This window comes from Malurus melanocephalus, unplaced genomic scaffold (assembly GCF_030028575.1).
Source record: "Malurus melanocephalus ecotype Western Australia unplaced genomic scaffold, MMel_1.1 scaffold_839, whole genome shotgun sequence".
Classification (NCBI taxonomy): Eukaryota; Metazoa; Chordata; class Aves; order Passeriformes; family Maluridae; genus Malurus; species Malurus melanocephalus.
The window spans coordinates 156,949-179,869 of NW_026624071.1; the positions used below are offsets into that span (position 1 = coordinate 156,949).

The 22,921-nt window shown below is 40.8% G+C and overlaps 1 protein-coding gene across 8 annotated transcripts; it reads left to right on the forward strand.

Moving 5' to 3' along the window:
- The first annotated feature begins 1,857 nt into the window (after positions 1 to 1,857).
- Positions 1,858 to 21,160, forward strand: LOC130585170 (protein FAM210A). Of its 8 annotated transcripts, XM_057385545.1 has the most exons (7): positions 1,912 to 2,040; positions 6,417 to 6,554; positions 7,050 to 7,237; positions 14,262 to 14,367; positions 15,545 to 16,014; positions 18,131 to 18,242; positions 19,260 to 21,160. In XM_057385545.1, exons 5-7 carry the CDS (start codon positions 15,566 to 15,568, stop codon positions 19,524 to 19,526), a joined length of 828 nt encoding a protein of 275 aa, XP_057241528.1. In that variant the 5' UTR covers positions 1,912 to 2,040; positions 6,417 to 6,554; positions 7,050 to 7,237; positions 14,262 to 14,367; positions 15,545 to 15,565; the 3' UTR covers positions 19,527 to 21,160. The 8 variants fall into 8 exon arrangements, with proteins under 8 accessions (XP_057241533.1, XP_057241531.1, XP_057241528.1 ...); XM_057385544.1 differs by lacking the exon at positions 7,050 to 7,237; XM_057385546.1 differs by lacking the exon at positions 7,050 to 7,237 and having other exon boundaries at positions 14,265 to 14,367.
- Positions 21,161 to 22,921: the final 1,761 nt, after the last annotated feature.

A 22,921-nucleotide genomic window follows, 5' to 3' on the forward strand; every position in this document is an offset into this window, starting at 1 on the left:
TGAATTTCATTTAGTCACAGTTATGATCATGATTTTGTAACATAACACTAGCRTTTCACCCTAAACATACAGATTCCAAGTTTAACCAGTTATATAATAAAGACAGCACAATAAAATCTATGGAACTTGAAATTACTCATTAAATAAGACCGAATTAAGATAGTTATCATTTTTCATTTTAGATTTGTCCCTACATATCTTTATTGATTCAACTGCCACACATTTATTGTTTTTTAGACTGTAATCTCCCTCTTTTCCTCCCCATAAGAGAAAACGTACAAATCACTTTATGTTTAGAAACAGAGGTTCTCTCAAGTTAGTAAATTCATAATTTAAACTGATATGCTTTGAAATGGATGTTTTCAAATAAAAGATCAAGATGAGTTTTTATGAGCAAATTTTCTTTTCAGCTGTGGMTTTCCAGTTTGCCAAGAATATCCACTATGCTCCAAGCTTAACTAATATGTGGAATATCCAGCTGCACTTGCATTTCCACTTCTCCACAAATCTCCACACAGCCTGCAGGACTGCAAACCACTGCACAAAGCTCACTTGGTCTCCAGCACATCCCAGCCTTCTTTACATCACCATTGGRAAGCAAGGCACCTACTTTTTAATAAGACACATGAGAGAGCAATTTGGCAACTCCTTTTCTGAAACAATGGCCTAAATCAGCCAAAAAAAAAAAAAACCAACAAAAAAACCATTCAAAAATCATATCCAAGTCCACCGTATCAGGCTCACCTCCCAGTAAGAGCCAGAACACATCCACTAAGTGGGCCACTACACAGAGACACCAGAGAAGCTTTCCTCAAAACAAATGGCCTCAAAGAACAACTTACCACACTCTTCCTTATCTTCACCCTGCTATTTTTTGAAGGCCTRAACTGTGAAACGATCCGACTCTCGCAACTACCGATGGCAACCAAGTGCCCAGAGGGAGCAGCAGCTCCTTCAGCCGGGAAGTGCAAAATGCCTGGAGCGAGGGGGGAACGGGCCCGCCGYCCTCAGGACGCGCCCTCCCCCTCCTTCCCTCCTTCCCTCCCTCGCCCCTTGCCGCGGCCGGGAGGCCTCAGCGCCTTCTCTCCCGTTAACGGGGCGGCGGTGCCCGTGGCTTCTCTGCGTTCCCCCGTCCGACGAGGCCGAGGACTCCGGGCCCCTCCGCCGCCGCCCGGACGGAGAGAGGAGAACCCAGCAGTGCCCCGGCCCGGCACTCACCCGGCTCAGCGCTCCGCCATCCCTGTTTGCGGAACTGACGAACCGCCACCGGCGGCCGTCACATCCTGGGGAGGGACCCAAAGGAAAGGGAGGCAGCGGGAAACGCGCGCGGTGACTTGTGAGGGAAACAAATGTTGTGAGGGATGGCTGAGGGAATGGGGATTGTTTAGCCTGCAGGAGAGGAGGCTCGGGGGGACCTCATCGCTCTCTGCAACTGCCTGACAGGAGGCTGTAGTGAGCTGGGACCAGTCTCCTACCGTGCCCGCAGTGAGAGGACCGGAGGAAATAGCCTTACCCTGAGACGGGGGAGAGTCAGATTAGATACTAGAAAAACTTTTTACCTGTTAGGATGGTCAGGCGTTGGAATAGGTTTTCCAGRGAGGTGGTGAGATGGTCAGGCTGAATCCACCCAGGGAGGTGGTGGATTCAGTCTCCCTGGAGGTRTTTAAGAGACGTCTGGATCTGGCGCTGGGTGATTTGGTTTAGGAGTCACAGAGGTAGTGCAGGACGGATGGTTGGACTGGGTGGTCTCAAAGGTCGCTTGGTTCTGTGAAAAGCGGCGAACTCCGCGCTGGGGAAAAGGACTACCGGTCCCAGGGTGCYGTGCGGGAAGGGGGCGGGGCTCGCGCCTGCGCAGTTGGAGGGCACGGCCGGGCCTGAAGGTGATGGTGGGGACGGGCTCCGCCGCACGTTGCGCGGGGCGGGCCGGGGGCAGCGGGGCGGGTGTGACCGGAGCGGGTGTGACCGGAGCGGCCGTTGGTGACATCGGCGGGTGCCCGGGGCGCGCAGGGCCCCTAAGGAGCGGTGCGGGCCAGGCACGAGGTACCCGCGCGGCGGGGGCGGGAGCGGGGCCGGGAGCGGGTGGGGAGCGAGCGGTGGGATTGGGCCGGATCCCCCGCAGCCCCGGTCTGTGGGGAATTGGGCTGCCCGCACCTTCCTCCCGGCTGCTTTCCCTTTGCCGAGTTCGTCTCGTCCGACGTTGAAGGATGTCGGCCGCGGCACAAGAAAGTGGGGTGGGAGATTTGTTTCTTGGTAGGACGATGAAGTGGATGGGCCTGGGTGTTCCGTGGTGGGCTGTTGCTGCAGCATCTCCATGGAGAGGAAGGGATTTGAGGATGGGATCTCAGGCTGTGACTTCCTCACGAAGGGCAGCGCCGATCCCGGCTCTCTGGTGCACAGTGACAAGACCCAAGGGAGCGGCATGAAGCTGCGTCCAAGGAAGTTTAGGCTGAATGTTAGGAAAAGGTTCTTCACCCAGAGGGTGGTTGGGTACTGGAACAGRCTCCYYAGGGAASTGGTCATAGCCCCAAGGCTGATAGAGTTCAAGAAGCGTTTGGCAATACTCTCAATCACAAGGTGCAATTCTTGGGGTGTCCTGTGCAGGACCAGGGGTTGGACTCCATGATCCTGATGGATCCCTTCCAAGTCAGCATGTTCCATGGTTCTGTGTTACCACTGAAGGACCGCGGATGGCTTATGCCCCTTAGAGGGGGGGTCTCTCCCAAGACCTGCCTATGTCTTTTTCATCACTTTTAAAAATGCTTGAAGTGGCTGTACAAATGTTTTACTGTCTATGTTTCACATTAGTAATCTGCTAGTTAAGTTARTTAAGTATATCAAGGGAGTCAGAGAAGTCGTGATAATTTTTGTTAAGGATGTTAAGTGAAACATGGCTCTGTGTCATTTATTACAAACTATAGTTCAGCCTCACAAATGTCCATTTCTGAAATGCCCTCTACAAACTGTTCCAAAAGAGAAAACATTACTTTTGGACAGTAGTACATGAAGTGCACTAGAATTCCTTACCAAAGCCAGTTGTTAAACTGAAAGTGTTCCTCAGTTTRGTTAATCCCAAGATTTCATTGCTGTTACAAGTAACACAATTTGCCAAAGTTTTGCTGCTTTGGGAAGAGATAGGGAGTGAGTTCCACATTTGGAACGTGTTTTGCTGTCTGTGCTTATATGACTTGCAGCTGCTTCAGTGTGGGAATTGCATGCACGTAGGATAGTATGTCCCTATCATCCATCTCCTGTGGGGGTAACAGCAGGTGTTTATCTCCTTTTCTGTTTAGGGGGTGTTTGAAGTAGAAAGGGTATGACTGACCTCTGTGGCAGCATTGCTGAATTGCACTTACTGCCTAAGAGGCTCTTCGATCAGGGAATGAAAAAAAGAATCATTTGATGATTTGGGTAGGTGGATATCAGGTGGCTTGCACATGGCAAAAACTGAATAGGTAAATTCAGACTGTTAAGTAGYATGTAAGGAATATAAGAAGTTGAAGATTTGTCTAGTGTGACTACAGGTCTGCTTCACAGGCTATAGCAGCTATAAGAAAAGGTTTGGTCTGCTTTGGCTTTTAGAAGATTCCATGTAATTCTCCTGCTGTAGCTGATCTTTTGTCCAGGTAAACTGACCCAGCTCTATGTATCTCCTCATAGGTATCACTTAGAAACTGAAGTCTGTTTTTGCAAGACAGAGTTGTTGCTGTCTCCTAATCTCAGATAGGGGGGAGAGACCTCAGTTTGCATGCTGGCACATTTCTGGCTCTGAAGGGAGTTTTGTCTGGTCTTGAAGACAAGGGCATGAGAAATTCAACAACAAGAGCAGGAACAACACTGATTTTTAAAAACTTAAAACTGCTAGTTGAATCCAGCAAATTCCTTGTAGACAGTTTAGTCCTGCAGATTGGAAAAACAATCCAACATAGTTCTTCTTGGTGTTAAATCCAGATAGTTGAAGATGAACATATTGAAAATTAGATGCTGAAGGAAATTCATCATCATTAATATTTCGRTATTAGGAATGGAATAAAATCACTGAAGGGACCAAGATCTGGGCTCAAAACCTGATTGAAATCTTCCTGGTCAGCTGGGTGTCATCAGAATAGTTCATAAGGATTTTACCTTAATGTTCTGATAGGTAACTGCCTAGTTTCCATCACTTTAGATCAAGGATCAAACTCGGGGTCAGAGATACTTAAAGRCTATTATGTACCCCTAGTAGATGTTTTGCCTTGAGATGAATGGATTATGTGGTATGACAGCAACAACAACAAAAGAGCTGCTCAAGTTACAGAACTTTTACTTAATTTTTAAGTCTTGAATCATGACACTTCTAAAAAATAGATTATTCTTCATGTCCCTGCTGCAATCATAAAATTCCAGTAAGAGTAAAATGTTATTATTCGGTTAAAAAATCCTTTTGATCTATTGTGAGTCTACTTTCCTAAATTTAGTTGAGTATTGAAGGTACTAGTACAGGTATGTTAAGTCCAACACATTTTGTCCATATTAAGTCAAGAATGTATCATATCAAGCTRTCCAGAAAATTATGATTTAAATAGTTGCTGGCAGGCCAGAGTGGTGTGCCACCAAAATGTAGGACATTTAGTCTGTTAAGGACAGAAACCACATCTTCTTTTAGACATTGAGGTTATACAACAGGRTACACTCTGGTTGGAACTTTGTGCTTCCTCTAAATTTCCAATCCTTTGTAGCCCAGTGCCTTCCATCCCTCAGTTTTCCCCTCATCCTCTTCTAACAAGCCACATATTTTGTTATTTTTCCAGACATGACACTGCCTTTTCTAAACAAATTCATTGGAATGGTAAAACTCTGGGCATTTCAGAACATTGAAGTGACACTTAGTTGGGCTATAAATTTTGATTCTCTGGATCTACTGTTTTATCTCATCAGAGGAACCGACCTTGACCCTGTGTAACAGTTTTTGTGTAAACAAAAGAAGTTGTGGCTGTGTTTCATGGCTTTGTAGAATATTGCAGCAGATGATCCCCTGCTGCAAGCTCTTTAGAACTTGCCTGGTTTATCCTTGAGAAGGGGGATGGTTGAAGGAAATGGTGGTTAATGCAGGTGCTCATGAACAAATTACAGAAATCAGCAACATTTTTTCCAAGGGATGAATTTTGTTGGTTGTAAATAAAAACACATGAGTGGCTTCATGAGAGTTCAGTGAGTCTCTTCCAAAAGTGGCTGATGAAAGATTTAAGTAAAACATGACAGCACTTACCTTTTAAGTGCAGTGGTGGTGCTTACCCCCAGCATGTGCCAGGCAGTTAACTATTCACTCTTGGTATTTTGTGGATTAAAAACTGTCTTTGCTGATGTTAAAATTAGATGGCATCTTTTGCTGCCTGCTGTCTCAGGCCMTAGGATAGTACTTTCTGATGAGGGCTGTTTCTTTGTTGAACCATAAGCCTTGGGACTTGTTGGTGACATCTGGCAAAATGCCATGTGCTTCCAAAGGTTGCAGTGTTGCAGTCACAGGATTCCTTTCAAGTCTCAATACAGCAGTGTTGTAAATCTGCTGCTTCAGACTGTGATGTTATTAAGATCCTAATACTGAAGTCTCATCAGAGCACCTTCCGGTGTAAAGACACAGCTCTGAATCCACTGCACTTTAAGACACTTGTAGATGCTTTGATTTTGTTGTTCGCATGTCGTCTGCAAAAGACATCATGCAAAAGAAGCTGTGTGAGGCAGTAAATTGAATAGTGGGCAAGAAGGTTTAGACACTCAGGTCTCAAGACCTTAATAAAAATAATATTTCTTTCATAAGAGCTTTTCTCATTCATTTGYAGAGATGTTGGGAATAGCATTTACTGAAAATTAGATGAAGAGTGTGGTTTTGAGTGTGTGTGTGTGCGTTCTGTAAATGTTATGATCAGCCTCTTCACACATAATTTTTCAAGATAGTCTGATTGATACTGCACATATTTCCCCATATGGAGAAATTTGAATTCACAACAGAGAATTCAACACTTACTTTGAATATTTAGAAAAGATTTATACTGAAAGTGAATGTCTGCCAACAGTAATTCTGCTGAAAGATGAACGTTCTGTATTTTTTGCTGGGAAAAATGACAGCTTTTCAGTGTTTGAAAATGTGAAATAAATGTGGTGAGAGAATAAAAGAAAAAAATCTTGAACCCAGTGCTTCCACTTTGAATTCTGTTCTTRTGGAAGCTGGGATGTTTTTTTCAGTTTCACGCTGGTTTACTTTTATTCCTGCTTTGTTTCTGATTGTAAGGCTTCAGAGTTCTTCCTTGAGAATGTTTTTTTTTGACATCTTACAAGCATTTTGGGTGGACTTGATGAGTAAAAGACTTGGGACTTCAAGGTTTTTGTTTTGAGGGTTTTATAAAATTATTACATAATATAATGTGCACTTATTATTACAGACGGCACTGTTGATTGCTGTTGGGTTATGGAGAGAAGAAACAGACAATGAGAGAAGACCTGTAAAGATCCAAGGTGGCAAAAATGGCATTTATCAAGCAAGGCTAGAAAGGAAGCAGGTTTGATAGTCGCTGTGAAAGGTGAGGCAGAAGGCTCTACAAAGCTGATTCTGTGATCCAAGTTTAAGCATATTCCTAACAAATGCCTTTTATAATTAGTCAAGATAAAGTATTTGAATACATAAGCTCTTACTCTGTGGTTTGGTTGTGGTAGTTTGGCTGGATGTCAGGTGCCCACCAAAAGTGCTCTGTYCTTCCCCTCCACTGCTGGTCAGGGGAGAGAAAATCCAATGAAAGGCTCCTGAGTTGAGGTAAGGGCAGGGAGAGATGTCACTGATTGCCATCATGGGCAAAACAGACTCAGTGTGGGGAAATTAATTGAATTAGTTACCAATCAAATAAGTGTACAAAAATGAGTGGYAAAACAAATCTTAAAAACATCTTCCTCACACTTCTCCCTCCTTACCAGGCTTAACTTTGCTCTCAGTTCTTTACCTACTTTTCCCCTCAGTGGACACGGAATAGGGGTTACAGTCAGTTCATCACACATTGTCTCTGCCGCTGCTTCCTCCACAGGGGGAGAGCTCCTTCTCCTGCTGCAGCATGGGGTCCCTCCCATGGGAGACAGTCTTCCACAAACTTCTGCAACATGAATCATTCCCATGAGCTGCAGTTCTTCATGAGCTGCTCCAGTGTGGGACCTTTTCCACTGAGTGCAGTCCTTCAGGAACAGCCTGCTCCAGCATGGACTCCTCTGGCCCAAGGTCTGTACAGGACCTTCTCTAGTCTGGGCTTCCCACAATCCTCTCTCCAGCMCCCTCCTGCTCCAGTCTGAGGTCCTCCACAGGCTGCAGGTGGATCTCTGTTCCTCCGTGGACCTCTGGGCTGCAGGGGCACAGCTGCCTCACCATGGTCAGCACCCCATTTTAAAATCTGGGTTACCTCAGCCCTGGTACCTGAAGCAGCTCCTGCCCCTCCTTCACTCACCTTGGTGTCTGAAGGGCTGTTCCTCTCACATATTCTCACTCCTCTCTTCCCTGGCCCCAATTACATCTGTGCAACAGCTTTTTTTCCTTCTTTACCATGTTATTCCGGAGGCATTACTGCCATTATGGGCTCGATGTTGGCCAGTGGTGAGTCTTTCTTGGAGCCAGTTGGCATTGGCTCTGTTAAATATTGGGGGAAGCTTCTGGCAGCTTCTCAAAGAAACCACCCCTGTAGCCCACCCTCCACCAGGACCTTGCTGTGCAAACCCAGTAAATCTGGGCAAAAAGGCTGACCTTTATTTGGGTTAGCACCATTCATTTTGGTAAAAGTCACTGTATTTGCAGTGTGCCTTAAACTGTTTCATTACATTTTTCCTGAATAAATACTATAATTCAGAAGCTGTTTAATTATTATCATTCAAATTGTCTATATCAGGGAAGTGCCGAGTGACCAGAAAAATTATTAATTAAAAATGAGCTTGGCTACTAGAATCCAAGTTGTGAGTAGCAGGAAGTCTCAAGCAAGAGTTCAGTTTTTGGCAGCAACCYTTTGACTATTATTCATGGCTGTGTTTGTGAAAAGAGATGTGCACTGCAGCTCTGAACTTTACAGTACTAGAAATATCTGAACTCTAAACATAGACCTAATAATCATGTTTCTCATGCATTTTAGCATGTGTTAAAGTATAGAGTCAGAACTCTCRAGATGCCCGGTCTTGAGGTCAAAGCTGAAAGGGGTGAGGAATTTGTCAAATAAAATTCAGTGTGCTATTGAGAGGGAAGATCCTATTAGATTCTCAAACAATGTTTTGGTGAAGTGTAGAAAGCTGATCTGTGTATTTTAGCATCTAACCCCTCATCAGTTCAGTTGTGGATAGTCTTTTTTTCTGCGGGAATTCAGACCCATATCTAGGAAACTGCAGATCTGAGGCTTGCTTATGGCCTCCCGTCCCAGCCCCTTTTAGTTATTCAGTGGAAACTTTCCACTGCTTTGGAAACCACACCACTACACACATACCCCCACAACCCCACACCTGCATGTCAAGGGCCCTGTGATTAAAAACCCTCTGAAAGAAAAACACAAGTGTTTTGGGAGGAATGAACTAGTGATACCTTGGGAGATAAAAGGACAAAGGAAGCTGTTAGGATTCAGAAAGTTATTAACTACATGGAATAGAAAGAGAATARGATGTCATTTTGATCATTAGCCTAAGGTAGAAGGTAGTGTGAAGAAGGAGATGAATATAGTCCMTGCTGTGAATTAACATAACGCTTTTTTGATCCTTTTTAATATATATATGCCTATTTTTAAGCTTGGTTAAAGTCTAATAGGGATAACTTCCCTACCTTATTACAGATGTGTCTATAGAGTGACAAATAGACAAAGAAAATCAAACTGTATAGCATTTTTAAAACCTATAATCTGAGAGGCTCTGGAACCACCACAGAAGATGTTCCAGCAACACTTGTTGGAAGGAATCAAGAGACCTTTTGTAGTACTAGGATGAGTTGTACTTACATAAAAATTCGGTAGAGGGCAGAACGAAACTTGTGAAAGAAGGAACAGTGTTGACGAATAGTACCAGTTATTAAAAACAGTTCYGAAGAGCAGAAAGCACTACAACTGATAGTGAACCTTTCTTTTAGAAGCATTTGAGAGAGAACATTCATATTTTTATATAATGCACARCTACATGCAATCTTAAGATCCATTACAGAGGAAAACAGAGTTACCATGGGCATATTGACTCTGTGCAGATCAGCTCTTAAGGCTCCTGTTTAACATTCCAGATGTATAATTCAACACACAGGCATTGCATTACRTTCTCCTGCTTTATTTGTCTTCTGAATCCAGTGTTCAGACTTTATACATGTCTACAAGGTCTTTTATTCTTCCTAAAGCTACTTCTTGTTGTCCTTTTTAATATTTGAGTATCAGAAGATTGTAGTAGTGAAGATTGCTTGGTGTGTAAAAACCCTGTGAAAGTGTATTTTACTTTCTTGATTTTGCTCAGGGTGTTTTAGCAAGAACAAGAGTAGTTTAGATAAAATAAAAGTAACAAAGTTGTTGGCTTATCYTCACTTACCAGCATTGAATTGTAATAATATGATCAATTTAAAAAATTACAGCGTAGCATTTACTAAGTGAAGATAGTATAGAGGTGGGTGGGGCTTATGTTTTAAGATCATTTGTCTGCAAGGGTTTCATCTTTCACTTGTTTTAACATGATTTTACCAAGTTTTAAATAAATTCCACCATGGTTTACTTTGCATTATTCTCTTTAACGTGAAATGTGGTATTATATTTTTAGACAGTTCTGAATGGTAGACAAAACTACATAGCTAATGATGCCCAAACTTCAAATTATAAGCAAGTTTCTTAGTTCAGAATGAATAAGAGACATTATGAGTGACACTGCAAAAGTAGTAGAGGTTGAAATACAAATTCTGAATGTTCACTTGTACTCAAAGCATAAAAAGTACCTATGAACTGTCATTTTCCCATCTCTGGTTAGTGACTCCATGCTGTGCCAACCCTTTGCAGTTACAAGAGGTTTACGTTTTTATTTTACATTGAATTTAAGAAAAACAATGCTTTGCATGTATTGCACTAGTGTTACAATGATTTCAAAATATGTTCCCMGAGTTTTAGGCAACCCATATATGTTTTCAGTTCAGTTGCAGTTTTCTTGTTTTGATTTATAAGCTTGGCAAAATCCTTATTTTTTTTAATACACTGTCAATGAGTTCTTTAAAAGAACAATTATATCTGAAAACAAGCTTCGGTGGTTTTTTATTATATTTAGTAAAAATGCAAGCAACATGGTGGGATTATTCATTAAACTGAGCTGCTTGSATGCAATCTCCATATTTGCTTTTTATGCAGTCGAAAGATGAGTTGAAAAGGATTTCTGAAAACTTGGTTTGTTTCCTTTCAAAATTCTTCTCTGTCTGCCACACAGAAGCSTCAAAGTTTTCTTGATTTTACACTAAATATGACAAGAATGTAAATTAATTCTATATTTTCATAGAAAGGTGCCTTGGGAGTGGAAAAAGCTCATGGATTTTCATTGGGAACTCTCCTGTGGTATAATTAATGTTCTTTTTTAAACAGTGAAAATGCTTTAAAGTCATCCATATTTACATATTGTGTCCAGAGTGTTTCTGATATAACTGAGAAAATAAATCAGTGCTCTCTACATATGTTATACCCTCRGTTCCCTCGGATGCTTTCTGACCTCTTTTACGAAAGAACTTAACATTAAAGTTTTTGCCTTATCTTAAGACAGAAGTTTTTGCCATCTTATATCTCCCCCCCTCATATTTTAATTTCTCTGGTAACTCAAAAAACACTAATTATAACATGGTAACCATTTTTATACAAATTATCCTGGTGTAAGTTTCATCAGACAGCATCGTTGGCATGTTCTCTTTCCAACAGCAAATACCTACAGCAGCTTTTGCTGTACCTATATTGGCCAGACTTGTTACTTCTGTGTTTTCCAAAGATCTCCTGGGTTTTTTTGGCATAGAATGTTAGCACACACCCAAAGCCAGTGACTTTATGGTAGTCACATAGACCAACTCTGTGACATTAAAAAWTCCTGAACTTTTGTTGTCCTCAGGAACAAAAAGCAAGTCTAGTATCTACTTCCCTATTATCCCTGGAAAGCAGAGTAAATGCAAGAGCCAGGATGTTCCTGCAGATTTATGCCAAAGCTGATCTGAATTATAACACAAGTACAGAAGTTTCCTAAACAAAACCTCCAGCACTGTTAGAGAAACTGATCTATACTTAAGAGGCCTTTGGAGCACTCCCGCTATGTCAGAGGCCTTGTTAACAGCTCACCATGAGACAGAGTGCCTTCAGTAACTAAGAATGTCCAAGAATCCCAACCAGGAGTTTGTCCTGAACAGCCAAGATCTCTGCAGTTCCATTTACAGTCAGCTGGAGATACTACTAAATAGCTGGGATGTGACAGTGCTGAAGAGGAGACCTTATCACAAGTGTTYGTATAGCATTTCATGGTTTGTGTAACTAGTATCTGTTCAGTCACTGATCACATGAGATTCTTGGAGCAGAGAACAGCTAGATTTGTCTTAAACTTTCTTTTTTTCTGTGTCATTTTTAAGACGGAACTAATATAGAAATCTAAGATACTTTAAAACACCTTTTCCCCTGCCCCCACCCTAGAGACAACTGGTTTCCCATTCCTTGGTATGTGGACCTTCTACCTTCTGTCCTTTCCYGTACCTTTGCAGCATGATGCAGTGGTGTTAAATTAAACACATTAAAAAAGAAGAAGCAACTTTTGAAAGTCACTAAGTGCARTTGTGGGGAACATTCAGGTTACTGTCCTGACTTCCTTAGAATCTTTAACAACCTAAAGTTACAGGGCCAATTGGATAGCTTGTAGAACTCGAGTAATTTCTTTGAGAGGTATTATGCCTAGAAAAGAAAATAGTGTCTCAAATCCGTAAGTTGACGCACTTCCTGCTGCCTGTTGAGTGCACAGGTACTAGGAATTTCACAAATTGTTAAAGGACAAATTTCTCTGTATTCATCTCTTGTCGAGGGGTTCATATTTACTTGGATCTCAGCCATAATTATCATGTATTTTATCTGTCCCATTAAAGATTTGTTTGCAGTGTTGAGCCAAGTAATTAAAGTGCTACAACTGAGCAGCTTCACCCATCACCCCTTTAAAAGTATTTGTTTCTTTAAAATGAATTTAWAAAGTATATGTAAATATATAAATATATAAATATAAATGAATTTACAAAGTAAATGCTGTATTGATCTGTTACTTTATTCATGTGCCTTTCTTACATCATGCTATAACCATTATAATACTTCCCTCATCCTAGTGCTTCTGGATAACAGTGTTATCCTCAATGTAGCTTCAAAAGGTCTCTCCTTTGTTCATTTAGATAAGCAAAGCATGAGTACATGCTGTACATGAGTRCCTGTGAAACACAATAAGGTCATCAGGAAAATTTTAACCTTGTTTCAAAATACTTTTTTATTTTATTTTCTCAGACATAAGCACTTCTATGTCGTAGCCTTTCCTTATATATCAAACTTGTGCTGCTCCACATTTTTAAAGYGGTGAAACAAAAAGTAAGCGGTTGTGTAGAATATTAGCTAGAACTATGCTATTTGCTTACAAAGTGCAGAACTTTTTCAGGATCTACTGTAGATGGTTAGAGAACATTCYTTTTGACCTGCCAGGTCATGCATCATGGAGAAAAAGGCCTTTAATTAATGACTTTCAAGTCTTTCTGAGGATAAAGGAACAAAAAGTGGCACAACAAGTCTTGTAATAGCCCCAGAACTTTCTCTCCTTTGAAACCATTGGTGACGTTCTATTTTTAAGTCTTGCACAGTGCACGTAACTTGGTGAGCAAAGGCCTTGAAACTCATTTACTGATCACAGCAGTGTTATGTGCTGCCCCATGAGCATTGGACACAATGGTGACCCACACTCAGGAGAATGGAGTCATTTCCTATCCCAGTGCTCTGCAGCTACTGCAGTGGGTCAGAGGTGTTTGGACAGTGCTGGAATGTAAAACCARTAAATGGTGCTCTGAGAAGTGCTGCTGTATTTCCACTACACGGAATGGAAAAACACAGAAATGCTTATTCAGCTTCTTAGTCCTGTACCAAAGAATGATCTCCTTGCAAGGCTGCTGRAATGCAGTGTCCTTTTAATAACATTAGTGACTCAAAATCGCATTGGCATGGTTTCCCCCATGCTGAATGGTGACAGTTTGCAAAGCTAGTTTGGAACAGGTATTTTTCAATAGGATACTGGTGAACAGTAGAAGTCTGACTCAAGAGCTCCCAGATTCCCATAGACGGATGCCTTTTGCTGAGTCTGCTGGCTGGATATTGAGAAAATTTGCATAGGGCAGATGCTCARTGTTGTGCACAATTAATGAGAGGGGAAAACAGTTTTCTGTGGAGATTGTTATCCCTCAGGAAAGAACTGTAAGTGGCAATAGGCAAGGAATGCAGGTGTCATGTTCCAAGTTTGTTGTTACAATTTCTATAAATCAGTTAAGTAGTTGGCACGTGACAGAGTGCCATCTGAACACTTGAGTTTTGCTGAGTGCTTTCACTGTTTCTTGTTTTGAGAAGCAATTGCATTTGGATTTCAGAAGTCAGCAAGAATCTCTCCTGCTTGTAAAACTTAGAGACACCACAAGCAATTGCTGCTTCCAGTGAAGTCTTACAGAAATCTGAGCCATGGAGAGCCMGTACCTGTAGCTGATTAGCTGCTCCATGAGCAGCAGCAGCACTTCTTGACTCCCACAAAGCTCATAACTCAACAGGACAGAGTAACTGCTTCCTTATATAGAGACACAAGTTCCCTTTTTTCCTGTTGATGCAGTACCTCCTGTTAGTAGCTGTTCAACAAAAGTGTGTGTCTGTGCTTMACAAACAATGTAGAAGTTCCCAGGGAGTTTGAAACCATTCCTCTTCTCTCCACATCAAACATTGTCATTCTWGTAATTGCCATTAATTCAAGCACAACACCTAGAAAATATACAGGAAGGAATGTTCCAGTGGATGCATTTGGATTATGAGATTTTCCTCTCTTGGAAGAGAACAGTAATTCACTGTTGAGGAACTTCTAAAATTACACAGAAAAAATCTCCAATTAGCATGTCAGTATTCAAAGGGGAATTTATGCCAATAACTTCTTCAGTAAACAAGGTTTCAAGCTGACCAAAAAGCTTCATAGGATTAGTTTGTTGTTGTTGCTATTTCTCTAAGTGTCCCATTTTTTCACTTCAGCAGTCATCAATGTGTTCAAGAGGTATATTTGAAAGGTGGGGAACCAGTGGAAGAGTTGCAGATTTTTGAAGATACAAACCTTACCATACCTAGAAAGTAATAAAGGGTATGTATGGTTTCACTTTTTTCCTTTTAGCTTTTGCCTATGTTAGGCAGTATTGATAATTTTCTGCAGCCTAGATAAATTCCCTACTAAAGCACCTGACTGAAATATATCTAAGGCTACACATGAAAGGAAAACAGATACGAAGTTTTGAGTAAATTTGAATGATTTCTAGTTTGGATAAAGAATTGTTTGACAATTAAAAATGGAAAAGCATTAGGAATATACAATACTTGTAACTAACTTAAATGGCATTTGTTRCATTAATTAGCATCACCTTTTCTTYTTGGAGGGAWGGAATGTTCTATTACTTGCAGTCRTTGAATAAAGGMAAGGAGAGAATATTTCATTCACAATTTCAAAGCATRCTTTTTGGGGGAAAATYATTTCTTGATGTCTATGCRTGCCAAACAAAATTCYTTTCTTCTTTATGGGGAAGCTCTGAATAGTTATTTCAGACTTTCAGTAGTAACTGGTAAGTATTCAAAATCAAAGTTAACTGGGTTGTCCMCAGTCTTTAAGTATTCATTGCATTGCAATATTTGGAAAACTTAGTTYAGTTTTGCTCATTTTAATGCATGACATTCAACAGTACTTTCCCCCTTCCTGCCTTCTGGCAGGCTGTTACAGTTAGTTTTCTTACTATTTAGGCTATTGGTTGATTATCAATAATTATTTCTATTGTTTTTTTTTTTAACTGTATAAACTTTTACTCAAAATAGTAAGGAACATGATAAATTTTACCAAAACTAAGAATGCATTGACACCAAAAATTAAGTTTAATTGCACTTGGGTGAATTTATGCTGCATTTGTGTAGGCTCAAAGTATTACTCAAGCTATCAGTTGATACTGTTAGTGAAGTTTAAGGGTAGCTTTTCAATAGCTGTGCCAGGATATATAGATAAAAGCAGTAGTTATTACTAAACTCCTAAGAATGTTTTTAGAGTGATCATTTTAGTAATGAGGAGCAGAGTATGTTAAGTGAAGTGGCTATTTTAATTAAGAATGCTGGCGAAATTAGATGTAAAATTATTTCCTTAATTCTAGAAGGTAACAATTTCGGCAAAGAAAGATAAGGAAAACCTTTTAAAAATAGAATAGAAAGTCATTTAAAATCTGGAGCAAGTAGAAATCACATAATTGAAATGCAGTTTGTTTATTCTTGTTTCTTCTCTATAGAAACTTCATCCACACTTCAAAATGCAGCGGAGTCTGTTACATTCTGCATCTCAGCTGGCACACGGGACATGTTGGTTCTTCCCTCGCACTGGTGCCTTTCAGTGCTTAAAAGGACAGTCTGTGTTGTCTAATGTGGGATGCAAAGTGATTCTGGCACTGGACCCTCCTAAACGATGTCTTCATGCAGGGGCAGCTCACTTTGCCTCAAAGAAAACTGCTTTTTCATCACAGCCAGCAGACTCTTCTCACAAAGTACCAGGAGAGAGAAGTCCTTTGCCTTCGGCCACTGATGCACCCAAGCAGAGCCCTGCAGATTCGGATTCTTYAGAACCTGATCCATTACAAGACACATCAATTAGTCTCGTTCAGAGATTCAAGAAAACTTTTAAGCAATATGGAAAAGTCATGATTCCAGTGCACCTTGTGACTTCCACTGTATGGTTTGGATCCTTTTACTATGCAGCCATGAAGTAAGTTGGTATTTTGTTGCAGTGCCCAGTACTGTGGTTGAATTGAAGCTGACTTTCACAAGCGAAAGGACATATAAATTGTTACTGCATGTTGAAAAGTGCCTTTATGTGTAAAAGAGAAATRTGGCTACATTTTTAACTAAAGCATAAGATTAATTTTGAAAGTGTATAGGATTCATGAGAGTGTCAGTACATWCTGTTACCATGCAGCTATTGCTGTGTATCAGGTATATTGCTAACATTTAAAGGAACGCTCATCTCCCCAAAAGGATGCATGGATGTAAACAGCATTGAAATTATTAGGAACCTCTTAAAACGTAAAGACGGGGATTTGGAATCCTGATTATGAAYGGTTAGGTGAGATCTTTATAGATCTTTTCTTTTTTTGCTTTTGGACTTCAAGGCATTTTACTACTTCCTCCCTGCTTCATCCCCAGTCCTCCCTCATAACTGAATTTTCATTTCATGGATTTACCTCACTTAGCTGTTCACAACCCATGTGTATCCCTTCCTTTTTTGTTTCTGTTTCCTGTCTTTCCTGCCATCCACTGAAAAAATTGCTACTGTAGGTCATACTTTTCAGTTGGAAATTAAATATTTGTGTGGTTAAAAAAAAGAGATAAACTAAGTATTCTAATTTTAGTTTCTTTTAGTCATAGCATGTGGTAGATGCTGCTCTGGAAAATGGCATTTGTTAGAAAAAAACTACATCAATTATGAGCTGCTAGTTTGCTAGTTCAGATGAAAGGGTTTTATTTATCTGCARATAGTTTGATAAATATGAGCAAATGTTTATCTCTGGACTGCTGGTGTTGTATATTTAATAATAGAAAGCATGAAACAACAGCGGTTTGTGGTGGCAAGGATGAGACTGACATCAGAATGCCTTACTGCACAAGTGTTTGTTTTAGTTACTCTAACCAGCTGGCATAATTGCCCTTTCTGGGAGCTATAGATCCAAATGTCATTCTAAATTTAGCTCATGTCAGAGGAATAAAGGTCTTGAGYTATAAAAATATTTTGCTTTGGATGAATTCAGGTTGATGCTTAAATYCAGACATTTCAGATTGAGTGAGGATTACTTTTCTTGAAACTCTAAAGCCTGCTACTAAAGCAGGTATTTGGCAGATGAAAACAACTGRAATATTCAACCAGAAACTAATTATAACAAAGCTTCAGTTTGTTATGCCACAGGAGCAGCACCCTGTTGAAGTGGAAAARTAACTTTCAGAATGACTGCTCATATGAGACTAAACAGTGGTGGTTTCTGAAATGGCACAGTTAGTGCTGTCTTTCAGATCTTACTAGGTCTCCATTTCCTACTCTGGGAATGGGCCTTCAGACTGCARGTTCTAGTAACTGTTGGTAAATTACTGTCTGTTACTGGTCCTGATGCTAAAGTGATTGCATGCTCAGAAAAATGCTTAAAATATTAGATAGAAATGAATAATGATACTAACAATTCAACGTCTGTAAATATTGGAAGCTTAGGTCTTTATAACTGTGTGTTGCTTTCTTCTGTAATATAAAGATGAGCTTKCTTTTCTCCATTTGTGCTTTCCTGGATTTCAAATAGAAAGAAATTGTGACAGGAGCTCTCTCCACCCTTCTTGATACTTTATATTGACAAGGTAGAACAACTGAGCATAAAGCCCCTGAAGTCTTGTCCATATAACATGTTGCTTCCTTTTGCTACATCCCATTGTTTGATATATTTAGAAGTGAATGGATAACATTGTCTGAAATTTTAAAATGGAAAAAGGTAATGTTAGGCAAAACAGAAATGGAATGTGCACAGCTGGAGCCTGAGTAGCTGTCTCACCACCATTACATCTACTTACCTTCTAACATAAACTAGGACACAGGTAAGTTAGAAGCTGTTCAACACAACAGGGATAATATAAATGGATCACCTTTTGAAATGCTGAAAAGAACATTAATTTTCCTGTGGCCAGAAAAATAAATGCTGTAAGTATATTGCTTAGCTAAAAAAAAAACATGTTGTTGTCAAATTACAACGTTTGTGTATAAGAGTTAAAGAATAAAAATAGTACTCTATATGCATGTTCAGGTTTCAAATTCCAATTGAAGTTACCAGTGTTTTTCTCTTTTATAGTGGGGTGAATGTTGTTCCATTCCTAGAGGTGATTGGCTTACCAGACAGTGTAGTAGACATCCTGAAAAATTCCCAGAGTGGAAATGCACTAACTGCATATGCATTGTATAAAGTAAGTATAATTATAGTTTGTAAATAAGCACTAAATCTTCCCTGGTGTACTAAACAGGGTTTACTTGTTTACAGCAGAAAGAATTAGTTAACTTTCTTTGACAGTTACTTGAGCATTCATTTTTGTAGTAAAAATGGTCCCATGCAAGTTGATATGTGTTCTGTGTTCTTTCAGGGAGTCTGCCTGCATTTCTAAAATAGCTTCTTTACTCCAGAACTATTGCAGCCCTCTGAGATTTAATGACAATTAAGTTATTAAGTTATTCTTCTGTATCCCTGACGTAATTATCAGGGACAAAGGGGTAAAGTCTAAACACTTCATTGAATTCCAGATAAAACTACAGTTATTTTAATCCTAGATGATTTTTTGTCTTTCTACCTTAGTTGTCCATCACTCTCAAGTATTTTCACTGTCCATTTGAATAAATTACTTACACTCAGGTTTGGCTTTCCTTTTATTGCTTTATATGTGCAAAGTCTGTGTTTTGGAAACTTGAAACATGTCAGACCATGCACAAACAAGAACGAGTGTTGGCTGTGCGTGCCACTCATTTGTTTTGTTTACAAATGTGATGTGCCTCTTGCCTGTTATTCAAAGAGGTTATTTTCCCCAACAAAATATGAAAGTACCACTCTTTCCGATTTTTCCTGTGCCTAAAAGAGACCAATAAATTAAATATATTGTTATAGCTGGGAGATCTGGAGTGTTGGAAGAAACTCAGTATTCACATGCTTTCTGTTGTGATGCCGAATGCTTGTCCTACAAGCTGCACAGGGAGGGTTTGTGTGTTGTTTAGTTTTTTTAAGGGAAGTCTAATGCCCTTGCTGACTCTGACAAAATGATACTTTCAGTAAAAGGTATGCATTTCTAGGAGATGCACTGTAAACTGGTTTATAAATTGAAGATATCTTTAGAATCTAACACTGTTCAAAATAAATTTTGAACATAAAAAAATACCTTTTGGTGGATGTTATTGTCTCGTTTTATTTATGTGGTGTGTTCTCTGGTTTCTTTAAGATTGCAACTCCTGCCAGATACACTGTGACTTTGGGAGGAACATCCATCACTGTTAAATATCTGCGTAAGCATGGCTACATGTCCACACCACCACCAGTAAAGGAATATATACAAGACAGGATGGAGGAAACAAAGGATAAAATTACGGAGAAGATGGAGGAAACAAAAGATAAAATTACAGAGAAGATGGAGGAAACAAAGGATAAAATTACAGAGAAGATACAAGAAACCAAAGATAAAGTTTCATTTAAAAAAATAAAGGAGTAGGAGAGATGCCTAATTTTTGGATATATCAAACTTAGCACTTTAACCCTTTGTGAGGCAGGATATGCAAAGTGCACTTCTGGGCTTTTTTTTTCCTTTTCCCCCCTTATCTGGAGACTACAATTGGAGAGTGGATCTAAAGGTTAAAGTTACCTGAGGGAGAGGTTTTGACAAAATTTCAATTTACAGAAGCAAAAGTGAATCTCAGATTAGAAGTTAACATGTCCCTTGGTAATAATGTTAACAGTTACTCTTCCCTCTTTTTTCCTCATACCCTCCTCCTCAAAATGAAGGTGATTTCTGCCAAAAGCCACTACTTTATTCTTCTTCCATTATAGTGCACAGCCATTGTTCCACTAGACCGAGCCCTCCATTAAATGAGAATGAAGATTTCTCTGTTGGGAAGGGCAACATGTTTAGGTTTTTAGAGTATGTGGACCCAAGCCTCTTCAATCGTGATCATCTCTCAACTTGGAGCAGACCATTGTCACTGATACTGCACATGAAGGAATTAATAGATCAGCTATTCAGCAGGAATTAATTACAGTGGCTTCCTTGGCTTCAGGCAGGCTGCAGTGGTTTACAGGTTGAGACTATGAATCATTCTTGGACAGTGCATCTCTTCAGAAATCTCAACTGAAAGCTCTAGGAAGGTGAATTAATCACAGTAGCCACACTGTCAAGTATACTTTGTTTCCTGAAGTTGATTTGCAGTAGAAAGTCATTAAATGAAATTAATCAATAATTGTATATTAAACGCTAGGATTTGTTTATTGTGTTAAAGTTTACAAACCTGGTCTATTTCATTTTTGAGACAAAAAATAAAATTGAAAGAGAAGTTTGTTGGAGAAATTGCTATATTAAGGGGCTTTTTAAACACATGAAAAGTTGGAGTTAATCCCCAAAGTTCATCCTGCTTCAGAAATCCATCAGACTTCAGTTAGAACAATTTGACTAAAACAAGCATGATTTCTGAGACAGTGATCACAGTCTACCAAACTTTTTTACCCCTAGGTTTCTTAAGTCAAGCAAACACTTATTCGTACCTGAAGGCTGAAATGCTGTCTCAGATGTCATAAAGGACTAAAGTTGAAACTGTTCTATTTGACTGGGCAGGCAAACTTCTCTCAGTCTTATTCAAATGTCAGCTAAACTGAAGTGTGTTTTTCCTATTTCTACTACAAATCTCACTTGGTAGCAACTGTGCATGCTTAAGTTGCTTAACAAAAGTGGGTTTTTTTTTGAAGGGGGATATGGGGAGGCAACAGAGTTGGACCCCGAGCACTGCAAATTACTGGAGTGAAAGAATATAGCTGATGAAGTATCAGCACTGCCCCACTGTCCTGTTTCCATTCAAATCACTGAGGGCCTCTCCGTGTTTGAGTTGAACTTCATTAACTTAATTGTGCAGGATTGATTACATACTCCTCTGCCTCTGTCCACATGTGAAATAGTAACTGCAATCTAATGCCTACCTCACAGGGATGTTGTGAGGAATAATCATTGTATATTCAGTGACCTGAAGATGTAAAGTGCCATGTTTCTGATAAATATTAAAAAAATATTTCTGTGAATTCTTAAACTGCTAAGCACTCTTGTAGGACTGGACTTAATAGATGCTATTTTGTTTTTCTGTTTTAGTGTGCTTTTCCTTACTGTTCCCATGCTCACATTCTTCTGATGCTGGCATTTGTTCTGGTTTTCCACTTTTGGGGGCAGTGTTACCCATGTACCCTGCAAAACCCAGAGTGTGCCCCAGTAAATACTGCAAGGTCACTCTCAATCTGGGGCCACATGTGAGAACCTTGTCATTGCAACTTACAGGATCCATCTCTTCTTTACACATGGGAGGGATTGCACAGGGGGCACCTTGGTGTCCTAGGATGAGTTTTATCCCTTAGACATGTTAGAACTTGTTCATTACACTTCTTCTTGCCCTTCCCCTTGTTCAGCTGGCCTGTGACCATTCCAGTGTTCATGTGATCCATCTCTACTAATGCGAAGTACAAAAGCTGTTTGACTTGGAGTTGGCTGTTCTGTGTGTGATCATTTCTGTAGCTGCAGGAACAGTTCATAGTGACTCTTGGCAAGTGTCTCCTCTGGTCAATTTTACAGCACGGAGAAGCTTGAGGAGTTTCTGGGACAGCCACAACCTCTACCCAGCATGTCAGTTACAAAGCACACAGTTACCTACATCGATTTATACAAAGCAAGAGGGGAAATCTTCAAGACTTTGGAATTTTCAAGACGAGAGCTTTTTGACTTCAGCAAGTCATATGCTTGGTTGTACTGGTGACCTTGTCTCAAACTGGCCTCATATGGAATCAGGGCATTGCCTCCTAAGTGCAGAGACCATGTGGGGAGTTTCCTGCGCCTCCCAGGAATGAATGTAAGTCCACTGGGTGCCCAGGAGGTACCCAGCTATGCTGCAGTTTTAGCTAGGCTAAAGTTGACTTTCATTCTTTGTCTCACTTATAAATTATATTCCATAGCTCTTGCCATGATACTAAGTGTTCGTGACGGTCAGCATGAGTCTGCATGGCTGGAAGCTAGGGGCCACCACTCTTCGGGGAGGCAGTGTGCCCACACTGTGCTGGCAAGCTGGGGCAAGGAAGGGGCACCTGGGGGCAGCACAGGGTCTCCTGGTGCTCAGACCAGCACACTTGGCACTCTCATGTGGCAGCAGTATCCCTTAAGGTGGAGCAGCATCAGTAGTGCCTTCAGTGGTAGAGAAGGAGCAGGGAAGCAGGTGCCAGGGCCAGGGAAAACAGATGATTTGGCTGCAGCAACAAGAGCAGGCCCTGAGGCAGCCCACAAGTGACCCAAGCAACGCAGTGCCCAGCAAGTGCCCAGAGGTCTTGATGAGGTGAAAAGCCCAGACAGAAACCCAGGAGCACCTTCCATTGCCTGCAGGACCAATCAGTGCTAACCGGGCTTGCCTTTTTTCCCCCTGGCAGCTCAGCATCCTTGTGGGAAAGGGCTGTCCCTTCAGGCCCTAGAGGCTGGATGCGGGCATGGGTCTCTCCACCTCAGTAAAACTTCAGAAATCTGGTGAGACACTGTCTGTCACTATGTGCACAGCAGGAGAATGGCAACTTTTCGCACCTCTGTCTGCTCCCTGCAYCACATGTAAYGCCRCAGCACRGCATCACCTTGTCTGCCTCTGYTCTAGGCACAGGCACAGAGGCACTGAGTCCCTGCCAGAGAAGCTGAAAACAAAGGCACAGTCCAAGTAGAAGCTGAATTAGTACCCAAGCAGGACTTGCAACCAAAGTTAGAGCCTGAGAGTTGACCAAGTCACAGTGTGCGATGGGGCTGGACCTGAAGCTGGTACAGTGCTCAGCTGCAAGCCTGAGCAGGCTGGGCCCACCATTGGGCAGCCCAGGATGAGTCCAGAG